This window comes from Poromitra crassiceps (assembly GCF_964638095.1).
Source record: "Poromitra crassiceps genome assembly, chromosome: 1".
Taxonomy (NCBI): Eukaryota; Metazoa; Chordata; class Actinopteri; order Beryciformes; family Melamphaidae; genus Poromitra; species Poromitra crassiceps.
In genome coordinates this window covers 89051243-89063530 of record NC_139623.1, presented here as the reverse complement: position 1 = coordinate 89063530, position 12288 = coordinate 89051243, and the positions used below count along the sequence as shown (strand labels likewise).

The 12288-nt window shown below is 43.9% G+C and overlaps 1 protein-coding gene across 2 annotated transcripts in view; it reads right to left on the bottom strand.

The window, feature by feature from the left end:
• Positions 1–9774, bottom strand: part of gramd1a (GRAM domain containing 1A) — a gene marked incomplete at its 5' end in the record, with an annotated part of 67121 nt that extends 57347 nt beyond the window's left edge. Inside the window, one exon of one of the 2 annotated variants that reach the window (XM_083643834.1) lies at positions 9546–9774. In XM_083643834.1, coding sequence (XP_083499960.1) covers positions 9546–9661 — 116 coding nt within the window. Of the gene's footprint in view, positions 1–6960; positions 7434–9545 lie in introns of those variants that run through there. The other variant, XM_083643833.1, reaches the window with a different exon arrangement.
• Positions 9775–12288: the final 2514 nt, after the last annotated feature.

Genomic DNA, 12288 nt, shown 5'->3' with positions numbered 1-12288 from the left:
GAACTTTGACCACCAAAATCTAATCTGTTCATCGTTGAGTCCAAGTCGACGTCTGAGGCAAATTTGATGAAATTCCATCAAGGCGACATTTTCAAAATTAGGCTTACTGACCTAAAGGGGGGGGCGGCAATACAATGTTTGCGGAATAGTCTGTACATCACACACACAATATCTCGCTACATTTTTGCCAAATTTGTTTACTTGTTAGTTGTTACTGATTGGCCCGCATCATTCATGTACGACATGTTTACTGCTCCCTTTTCTTAATATTGGCTAAAGGAGCTCTCTATCTGTGCTTTTCTGCTCACCTCAGATGCCTTTCAAAACAGCACAAAGTAAGGCTAATCCCCTTAAGAGAGCTTATCCTACTTATTTTGATGTAAACAGGTTGTCAAATATCTATCACATCACATCACGTTTGGTTTCACAATTGCTGTTAGATAGCAGAGCCCTAGCACACAGAGCATTTTTTTCTGTTTTGTTTTTCCAACAGATCGTTCAGGACTCAACGATCACATGGACGGTAGCCAGCTAGTTCTGTCCGTTTGATGTTGTTGATCGTTCGCACTGTAAACATGAAAGCCAGATTATTGGCAATTCTGGCAGCAGCGGAGGTTGAAGATCCCCCTGGTAGGAGAAGAGGTAGTAGTGGCATTGACGAGCAGCGCGCTTTTCCTCCAAATGTTGAACTTTTCTCAGCTTGAGACGCCCAGAGCGCTGCGCCAAAAAACACTAGCCACCAAGAGTGCTTAAACACCAGGAGCCGAGTGCACCAGCTGGGCGTAAAAAAGTAGGTCTTAACTGTTACCCCGGTCTTAGCTACGTCCGACTTTGTGATTTGAATTTACACCGAATGCACCAAGCCTGACTTACCATGGTCGTAGCTGCACCCGGTCTTTAGGCTGCGGACATGCGCGTCCACGTGAATACGTGCTTGTTGCCAAGCAACGCACCTCTCAGACGCGCTCGAGACAGCTGACAGACAGCTCCAACTCAGCTCAAACTTAGAGTTGTATTCAAAGCATAGAAACGTTCTCACAGCTCAACAGTGCCAACATAAACAAACGGAAACAAGAGGCATGGAATTTGATCACAAGTGAATCAATAATGAATGCGATGGCGGACTGCGAGCAGTTGACGAAGTCAGGAAGAAATGGAAAGATCTTCCGACGCATCAGCTTTTAAAAACCCGCAGACAGGCGGAGGTCCTATGCCCAAAACGTCCATTTACAGCACATATCGATCGATATTTTTGGAGAAGATTCCCCCGCATCACAGGACTGAACGGCATTGACAGCACAGAGCTGTCAGTCCCGACAGCGCAGATCAAGATGAGACAGTATGGGTACGACTTGGGTGTAACTTTTATGCCTGCTCCATACCAGACGTAAAATTTACACCCAGGCGCAACGCATACAGTGCTTAAGACTACATGGTGCACTAGTCATAAAATTAAGTTAGTCGTAACTTTGAGTTCTACGTCGGACCTAACGTTACACCTAGGCGTACGCTCAGCAGCTGGTGCACTCGGCTCCAGGTGCGGTCCTTAGGTGCGAAAAGAGGAGCGTGCTTAGCACGTCCTTACCATAGAATCAATTCCAGAAAGGCGCTGGCTTCTCAAATACACACGTCCTGTCTGCACGGCACCTAAATGAACCTCAGCGGAGATTTCCATGACTGCGATGGTTAACCTCTTTATGGTTAAATCCCCAAGTGGTCAATTATTCTCACGTCTTCTGTGGAACATTTGTTGCGTCATCTTGCATGCAGAAAACCATGGCAAATTTACCAAGATTTAGCTGCAGAAAACAGTCCTACAGCAACGGAAATTATCCATATTATTATTATTATTATAATCCAGTTGTGTCAGTTAAATTATAGGGTAGGTCTAGGAAACAGAAACAAGCTAGTTAATGAAGTCATCATGGTAATCTCAAAACAACTAAAAAACACTAGAAAATGTTAGCCCACTTGCAATCTTAACACATCACATTTGTTCAGAAGCTACAGCAACAACATGAGAACTAAATATTTCACTTTCACTCTGAATACCATCACTGGTATAGCTTCCCTGGTTTTGAGTCAGTTTCCAGACACACATACTCTGCCTGAAGGATCCCTCTGCAGGCATTCACATTGGGTCAGGCGATCAGACAATTGAACACAGGGTCGTACGTCGCTGTGGGAGTGTCACTACTTGGTCCGTTAGTGTGACGTCAATCATCTTGTGAACATGTTGAAACGACATTAACGTTACACTCTGTTGGGTTTTGGTCATTCATGCTGCTAGCATTTGATAGCCATGTTAATTGTAGCACAAGTAGAAATAATGTTAGCAAGCAAAATTCTGGGCCGATACTGATGTTTAAAATAACAATTTGGCTGACAGCCGATACCGATATTTTTTTATTAACCATTTTGTGACAGGGAAACAAAGAAATCTTCATTATAAAACAGATAAATGAACTGTTTTAAAGGCTTTTACCTACCTACTCAATGAGGATAATTTTTCAGTACTTCTATGTGTGCGAGTACGGTAGCCAGGCAGAAAGTATGTGACCCAACTGATTTTTGCCGATAGGCCGACTGCAGTCAACAAAGGCCAATATCGGCTGATACCGATATATACCAGTGCATCCCTACCAACCAGAAATCCCAATTTGAAGAGCGACAAGCGGCTGCACGGCGATTTCTGTACCATGTACTCTCTCAGGGCAGAGTTGTACATCTCTGGCCTGATCACCGGCTACGTGATTGGCCACCCGAGCGTGACGTCAGGTTCAGTTTCTCCAAGGGCTGAATACTTTTAACGTCTCCGGGGAAGGGCCGCTCCGTTTTTTGCCGACCCCCTTGTGTCGCCCTGCACAGCCGCACGTATTTATTTGAGCCGGTCCGGAATAACGTCATGGATTATGCTGCGTTCCTTTATCGCAAAATAACGGAGGTGGAGGCTAATGACGAGGCTATGACGTCACATCCGTTTTGTTAGCGTTCCATTTGCAGAAAAGTTGAGCTGGGAAGTTCACTGTTCACTGGTCAGATCCACTCGCTAGCCAGGCTAGCCATTGTTAGCAATAACAGTTGATAACAAGGCATTTCGTGGCATTTTGCGCATACAAACACTGCAGCCTCATGTCCACACAGATAGAAGTAGGCTGTGCTGTGTGTACAGCTGATTTAATGAGACACAAACAAGACAGAAGTGCTAAATAGTAGGGCTGTGGCGATTCACTTATCTCCCGATTCGATACTATCACGATACTTGGGTGCCGATTCGATATTTATTTATTTTATTTTATTTGTTTATTTGGACGGGACAGTGCAAAATTAATGAACACAGAAACCACAGAACAGATAGTAAAACCTGGAACATAGTAAAAGTGTAAAAATTGCCGGATTTAGCACGAGGCTAATTTCCATCCGTTGTCCCCATAAAACATAAAACACAAAAAACATAGAGCGTAAAATGTAGAACATAATAAAAACATACATAGAACATAGGTAGCAGCAGTACACTCTAAAACTACATAAAACATGAGTAGCAACAAAACACTCTAAAATACATGGCAGCAATTACACAAGTACATCTGCACGCTGAAGTCAGGGCATATGTCCGGCAGGTCATTGATGTACAGGGAAAATAATAATGGCCCAAGGATCGATCCTTGTGGCACACCAACTGGGTTATCAAGAAAAGGGGACTTGACACCATCAACCATAACACACTGTTTTCTGTTTGTTAAGTAGGACTTAAACCATTTAATAGTATCAGCAGAGAAATTGAAATGAGATAATTTACCCAGGAGTACTTGGTGGTTGACAGTGTCAAATGCCTTTCTAAGATCCAAGAACACAGCACCAACATATGTGTTTTTGTCGAGCATATGCTTAACCTTCTCAATGAAGAGACAGTTAGCTGACTCGGTAGAGTGATGAGCACGGAAGCCAAATTGTAGTGGGTGGAGTGGGGTGTGACCTTCGTCGAGATGTTTAATCATGAGTTTCGACACCCATATATATTGCGATTCTTAAGTATTGCGATTCTACGATTATTGCGATTCGATATTACGATTTATTGCGATTTTTGTTTCTTTTTTCAGTTTGTTTGCTTTTTACACTACGGTAGATTAGAACATGGGAAAAGTTGAATCATACACTAGAGACTGTATATTATATCATGAGTAGGGCTGGGCGATATAGTTAAAAACAGGGCCGGACTGGGATCATAATTCAGGCCGGGCATTAGATACCAAGCAGGCCAGGCCGATATGGGCCGACGCGCGTGAAATTTGTCCGTTTGAAGCCCAATTTGGGCCAAGTCCAATTTTACAATGAGATGCACCCACTTTAACCCTGAAGTGTAATTATTACTTCAGACTAACTAATAAAGTAATAAAACCACTAGTAAACCAGTAGGCGGCGCCTGGCCTGCTGTTCAGTGAGTGGCACCAAAAAAAAAAAAAAAAAAATTGCGATGATCGATTCTGGAATAAAAGACCGATTAAAAAAATTGTGACATTAAAAATCGTGATACTTAAGTGAATCGATTTTTTCCCCCACCCCTACTAAATAGCATTTATACGATTATAACTACTGTTGTTGCGCGGAGCAGCCATCTTGGATTTTTGAGGTCGGGGCTGCTGAGGTTCCTACGAGTTTGGAATGGGAAATACCAGCTCTAGTGACGTCACCATCCCAGCTCATGAACTTTGAACCATAAGATTACCAGTTCCCAGTTATAAAGGAATGCACCATTACACCTGAGCAGCGGTGGAATGGGAGCTTCTGTACCTCTACCAATGTGACAGACAGAAAACCACAGGCTACAGATGTAGCACCGAGGTAAATAGACGGTTATTTTTCTCATTGTCTGTCTGTATGATATAATAAGGATTTGAGCCGCTGAGTGTCGGAAAATAAACTATATACAGGACATAAATAGAAGCATTTCACACGCCCCGAATTCCATGTTTTCACCTCGCAGGTCAAAACAGATTAACATTTACACGCTCGTTTATCAAACCAAAGTTATCAGGGTGAAATAAATATCATATTTAAAGCTGGAAATAAGGTCCAGGTTGTAAAAAAAAAAAAAAATCCTTTAAGAGGAAGTGCAGCTTTCAGCCACTTCCTTATTGGCTTTAAAACTCACCCGTGGTTTTGGCCGCTTGGCCGTAACCCATTGATGCCTGGTCATGATTCAGGGTTAGTACACCTAGACATTATACCTAGACATGATTTGGTCTGAACATGGGCTGTTCCATTTAAACTGGGAAATGGGAATGTGACGGTTCAAAGGTCATGAGCTCCGACGGTGCCGTCACCTGTGCTCCGATTTCTCTGCCGAACTCGGAGGAGCCTCAGCAGCCCCGACCTCAAACACCCAAGATGGCTGCTCTGTGCATCAACAGTAGTTCAAGTCGTAGTAAGTACTGTTTATTAGCACTTCTGTCTTGTTTGTGTCTCATTAAATCAGCTGTACACACAGCACTGTCTAACGTATATCTGTGTGTGGGGACATGTTGCTGCAGTGTTTGTATGTATGCACAAAATACCGCCTGGCTCGAGTTAACCCTGGCTGATTTCCCGACTGTTTAAATGGAACGTCGACAACTCGGGTGTGACGTCATTCAACCATGAAATCCTTCACTCCCAGTTTAAAAGGAAGGCGGCACTAATAAATCTGAGATAAGGAGCATGTTGGTAAGGTTGAACTCAATTTACAACTACTTATTTCAAACCTAAATCTTTAACTGTCCCCTGCCCCCCCCCCCCCCCCCCCCAGCTCTCTAAACATTGATCCAGAATTTCATTATAAAACGACAAGGTCAAAGAACTATCATGGGGTAAACAATGAAACCCTAGCAAGGTCTATAAGTTTCATGAAGCAAAACAATATAAGTGGGTAAATAAACTGATGGGTAAATGAAGAGGACAAGGGCACAGCTGTTTGTATGGAGCAAAGGAGAGAAACACCCTCTGCTTGCCCTGGTAGCCCCACTGACAGGCCCACAGAATAACACTGCAACACCACCGGGGACCGCCTCTGATTGGACTCACATGACATCATCAGACAAAGAGCCTGCTCCCATTGGCTGAAGGTGATGTCACGCATCAGAAGGATGAGTGGCGCACAAATCCCACCTCTAGCTCCTTGTCACTGACCCAGCTCTGTTTCTCTCTCTGCTATAACAGCAGTCTCACTTTCTTTGTGTACAGTTTACATAACGGTGTTGTTTTGCATATTTAAACAGGTAATTTATTCTAAAAATGGATTCTTCTGATCTTTTAAAATATTCAGTAGCTGAGCATATTAAAATACGTCATAGCCTCATAGCTAAGTAGTAGTGTTACCTGTCCTAATAGATTAGCATAGCACTTGCTTGTTCTCTTAAATTCTGGCTTGCTTTTTGTCCGACATCATAGTGTAGCATTAATCAACTCGCCTTAAATCAAGATTTTAACAGCTCTCTGGTTTTAGCCATTAGCTAATTAACCCACCATGTTCCACAATAGTCAGCCTGGTGTGGCATTTGAGAAAGCTGGTGTAAATCTCTATCAGATGTTAGGCCTTCTTTTCCCCCACCAGCATGCACACATGACAGGCCACTCAATCCAGGCTCTCATTACAGGGAAATCTGCTCCCAGGAGGCCTGAATGCAAATTGGCTGTGGTTTTAAAGAGCTATACGCCTGCACTGCCCATGTGACGCTGCTGATGGTGTGAACACCCAGTTACAAGCCACTGATCTTTAAGCACTGCTGTTGCTATAAGATAAGTGAGTCCAACCCCGAGGGGAGGACCTTCAACAGTAACTGCATGACTAAAAAAATCACTCCTCAGTCTGAGGAAGCAACCGCTAAGCTAGCCCTATGTTCTTCTACCACTGGCATAGTATGAAATTTGGTCAGGCATCCTCGTTTGCAATAACGCTATTTGGGACAAAGCCAGAGCACTAACCTGCAGCTGTCCCAGTCGGAGTCTCTGCTGAGCAGGCTCCTGAGGGACCAGCGGGAGCGCCGGCTGGGGGACGAGCTACGCGACCAGGAGCGAGACGGAGGCAAGAGGAGGTCCTGGGAAGGGCTGTCCCGACCCGGCTCTTCCCCCTCTGTCTGAGTGGCCAGAGAGGGGGAAGGAGACGGGCTCCGCTGCTGAACGCTCCTCCTCTCCCCAGCCTCCTGGATCACAATCTGCGGTGCTGCTTGGTCCCATTGCCGTTTGGGAGAGCTTCCTACTTCTTCTTCATTCTTTTTCTTGGCTCGAGTCCTGCTGCGGTGGGGGCGACTGAGGCGGCTGCATCGGGACGGTCTAGGGCTGGGGGAGCGAGACCAGGATTCCGTGTCGGAGGACGGTGGGAGGATAGTCAGCGTGGGGATGGGGATGGGCTGAGCCAGAGTGCTACCTCCTGGTCCCGCGGGTGAGGACATCGTCATCCTCAGAACTTACCTTGGCTAATTGTCTGTGTCAGTGAATTCAAGGTCCCTGGCGAGGGCTTGTTGCATCCTGAGAGGGGAGGCTGATCATGATTGACCCGGATGCTCCAGTCATGCTTATGTTTAAGTTAGTGTAAGAACTTTGAGGGAAAAGACATCCAACCTCTACTTCTGCCCGGGCAAATCAGTTGTGGCATTTTTAACAAACCGTAACCATGAATAAAGGCAGTTTAGTATTTCTTCATATTTCAGGTGACTTTAGGCAACTCAAGGAAATGTCTTCACATGAGGCAAGTTGAATTTCTCAAAAGTGGTGTAACCAAATGACACAGTACACTAGACGACAATATTATAGGTGTTCTGCCGCAGTCAAAAATGATGCAGCAGGAAGCTGAGCGAGGGCCATCAGAAAAGGCATCTTCTTCATGCAATCCATCATTAGTTGTCCAGTCTGCACAGATGTTGGCCAAGTTGCTTTGTCATCCTGTTTCCGTGGCTGGTGATTTCGTACCTCGCCACTTCCTGGTCTGCACCTCTTCCAGTGTCCGGTGTCACTCTTTCTTCAGTATGCCTCCTCCTTTCAGCAGTCTTCACAAGGCTTGTATTTGCATAATCAGGCTCATCTTTGCTAGAGTTGAACTTTCAGCGCAAGACAGATCTATGTCTGGGAGAAGCTACCTGGAGGATGAAGAGAGGAGAAACTTTGCATTCAAAAGACTAGCCTACATCTCACCATCGCATCCTAAAATGGCCCTTGGCTTGAAATATAACTTGTTAAACCCTCCCACTCAAATAAATGATTGTGACGCCACTGAGGCTATTTCTGTCTGTTCTTTGGTACCGTCTGCCGGGCTCTGCCCGTCTGCCTGATTCCGGGAATATGAGATATCATATGACATGGTTTGTTGTGAAATATTGCTCCCACCAGGAGGCAGATCAATAAGCCATGTTTATGATAGGGCAGTTCATGCTTATTGTTTCATATTGGCCCAGCAGCTTTGGATCATTGTTTTGCTATTATTTTTGTGCGGGACTACTCAACATTTGCTCCCTTCAAGTATTAACTCAGAAACAGCCAAAACTGGTTCAACATAAGTCTAATCAGCGTTTTTGCACGCATCAAGTATTAACCGAGAAACAGCCAAACCTGGTTGCACATAAAACGTAGGACATTGTCACCAGTCAGTAAGTCGCAGAGAATAATTTCAGCCCCATTGTTGCAAAGAAACCCTTAGCCAGTCCTCAAACCAGGAAACAGGTGCGATGAATGGCATAATTTCCCTTAATAGAGACAAAAACACAACTAATTCTAAAACTCATTGAAGAAACAGACACATTATCTCCCCTGGCAACAACCAGGTGTGCGGAGATGTGATTGTAGTTGCAGACATCAATATTGACACCTTTGAAAAAGACCTGTTTATACAACTAATAACAAGGTCTAACTGCCACCGTAATGTACCAAAGCAATAATAACTACATGAAAACATACTGTAAATGTATCTTCCAACAGGGAAGGGGGGCAGTGTGTGTCATGCCATTGTTTGCCTTCAAAGCAGGCACTTTAAAGCTAGGAGGACCCAACCAAGCCGGACAGTATTTGCTGCGATCTGTTTGAACAAGAACAATCTTGGCATAGTCTTGTTTGCCCCAGACTAATCCATCATAATCCCTGTGCAGCTCTCGCTCTCTTTGGCTCACACAGACCTGACGTTTTGACGTGCGATAAAACACAGGCCAGAGAGACTCTCAGTCAATGGAACATCAAGCTACTAACATGATACAACAAGACACCAAACCACTGCAGATGCAGCCAAATGATGTTCAAGCATGCCAACTCTCGTTTCTGCACGTTTCAGGAACAGCTGGTCCTGTGATGTCACATTCTTGACCGATCATCTTTGTTGCGTTGTTTACTTTTGTCTTACGAAACACTGTGTGCATCTACAAACTGCAGAATGACAATGACCTGCAGTGATATTAAAGAGGCAAACAGTCCTCGACAGTCGACACCTGTTGTTATCATGGTGTTCTAGTCAAACACCCCAGGGCCTCAAAGGGCCAGCCAAACTTGTATTGCCTGGCAAGAAAAGGCTGCAGTTCAGTTCCTACCTCCCATTGGACGAGTTTCCTCCGTTTCTGTTATCTTGCTCGGCCTCGAAAACAAGCCGAGCGACGGTGCGGGGAGTAATGTTAAAATCCACTTTTTCACAGGAACACATCAACATTATTAGAAAAGCATCTACACCGGCCGGCTGCAGCTAATAGTTAGCCATAGCCAGCTAACGCTAACTAGACAGCCTGAGCCGAGTACCCCCACTTCTGATGGCGGACAGCTCCCGAAAAGATTACTATCTAACGCTACCCAATGTTAGCAGGCTATCATTGCAAGGAGAGAACGGTCCCGACGCCTTCAATATTTAATTTAAAAACATCCTGATATAAAAACTGTCAAGAAACTATTTCTCCAGCTAACCACCAGCTAGCTGGCTTTTAAACTCTCACACAGACAAGCTTTTTTGTCCAAAGTAAAACGGAATGAAGTAAGTGAGTCGGCTGATAAACTTAGTGCGCGGGGGTTCAAAGAATTCTCATCAGCACAAGTCTTGTGTTTGACATGTTATTTTTCAATAAAGTACAAACTCATCGACATTTTCAATTGCAATATACACGGATTTCTAATAAATATTAGTTCCACTCCCACTCACTACCTAACTAAGTTTACGCACTCACCAACTCAAGAAAATGAACCCCCCTCCCCCCCGACGACAAACTTTGTGGTACAGTCCAGGGAAAATAACTGTTCACAGTTGTTCACACAGGATGTGGCGACTGCCAGCTCTCTCTGCAGTGCAACGGCTAACCTCTGCTAAAGATAGGTGTATTCTGTTAAATGTAATGGTCTGAATTAAAGTAAAAGTCTACGTCTATCATTTCGGTTTCTCCAAATATGTACAAAGCGTCAGCACAAATTTCACTATAACGTCGGACAGACAATCGCCTGCGGCTGCTGTCAAAGTAGGCTACCAACAGCCCATTATGTCTGGGCTTTCATAATAAACATTTTTGGCTTATCCTCATTAATTCAGCACAACCGGCTTTCCAAGCCTCATAGACAACACTTCACGACTGTGTAGTAGGCTATATTTGCCATTCAAATTCAGTGTGTATAATAAGTACATCTACAGATTTGGCATAGTTTCTGAGTTAATGTAAGGGAGCTGTTGTCTGTCAAAAAATAATTGGATTTGTCTAGCAAACGAAACAGACAGAGATATTGCGACCCCAAGTGTCTAATAATAAGGTTGCATGCAGTTATTATTTGTAACCTAATGACTTGTGCCTGAACCATTGCCTCACATGTCTATACAACTGTATTAACATTTGACTTCAGTAGCCTACTTGTATTTTTTTTATGAATAAATTGATTGAATGTGGATTTTGTTTAATAAAAGCATTGGTATCAAATAGTCAAATGGCTATCATCTCACCTCGTACCTCCCACAGCAGCATTGTTTCATATGGCCACTGTGTGTGTGTGTGTGTGTGTGTGTGTGTGTGTGTGTGTGTGTGTGTGTGTGTGTGTGTGTGTGTGTGTGTGTGTGTGTGTGTGTGTGTGTCTCTCTCTCTCTCTCTCTCTCTCACTCACACACACACACACACACACACACACACACACACACACACACACACACACAGAACTAGTGTGTTTAAGTGGAAATGATATATTCAGGACAGGTCACCTTGTCTAAAGGCTGAAAGCAAGATGGGAAACAATGACCAGTCCACTCCAGAACCTTACATAGATGATGATGGAGAGTTGAAGACATTTTAACTTGTGGATACACATGTATTCAACACATACTTGTTGATTATTTATTTACTTATTTGCTCATACAGAGAAACTGAACCACTGGCTCTTTAAAATGAACCAACAGGTTTACTCTGTTGGACAGTAGTAGGCTATTTTCAACTTCAGTTGTAATGCCTCACATGATGGGCAGACACACTTTGTTTCTTTCCGTCTCATAAGCGAGACACTATAAACTAAACTGTTGAGCAATCATAATAGTTGGTGATGATTTACCAATGAATGATCTTTAAAAATATATAATTTTCTTAAATTATGACAGATATATTGACTGTCAATCTTGAGGCAATAACCAGAAACACAATATTAGAGGCAGGATGAAGTCAGCTTTATCATCTAAAATAGCTTTCTTTAAACAGGTCATTATTTAATAACACATACATCCTATTCTGAACCTCTAAGCACCTTTATATACTCGCTTTCACCTACCTTTGAGATTCAGCCAACAGTCTTTTCTTTGTCCTTTCACCAGACGACTGAGCATCACAATGACTTGGCAGTTTACAATCCTCTGTAGGTTGAAATGCCTCCTGCAGTTAACACAAAAGATGCAGGTTTGTTTATTATATGCAGCCGCTGCAAACCACTCCAGCTCACAGGGAGTTGTGTTGCGGAGCTCAATCGGGGACTGGAAACTCGATCTGTGCTAAAAATAAATAAACACACACGCACAGTCGCGCGCACACACACACACACACACACACACACACACACACACACACACACACACACACACACACACACACCAGCATGGAGAGAAAGGAGGTGTGTCACTCACTGTGTGAGTACTGTATGTGTATGGTGATAGGCGTGTAGCCCACCCCCAAATACGCACAACCTACGTACACACACATATAAGGTTTATCATTATGTCAACATTTCCTTGAAGTTTGTTTTCCCTCATGTGCCAACCCAAGGTCTCCCCCCCCCCCTCTCTCTCTCTCTCCCCCTCTCTTTCTCCTCTCTCTGTTTCTTTCTTTCGCT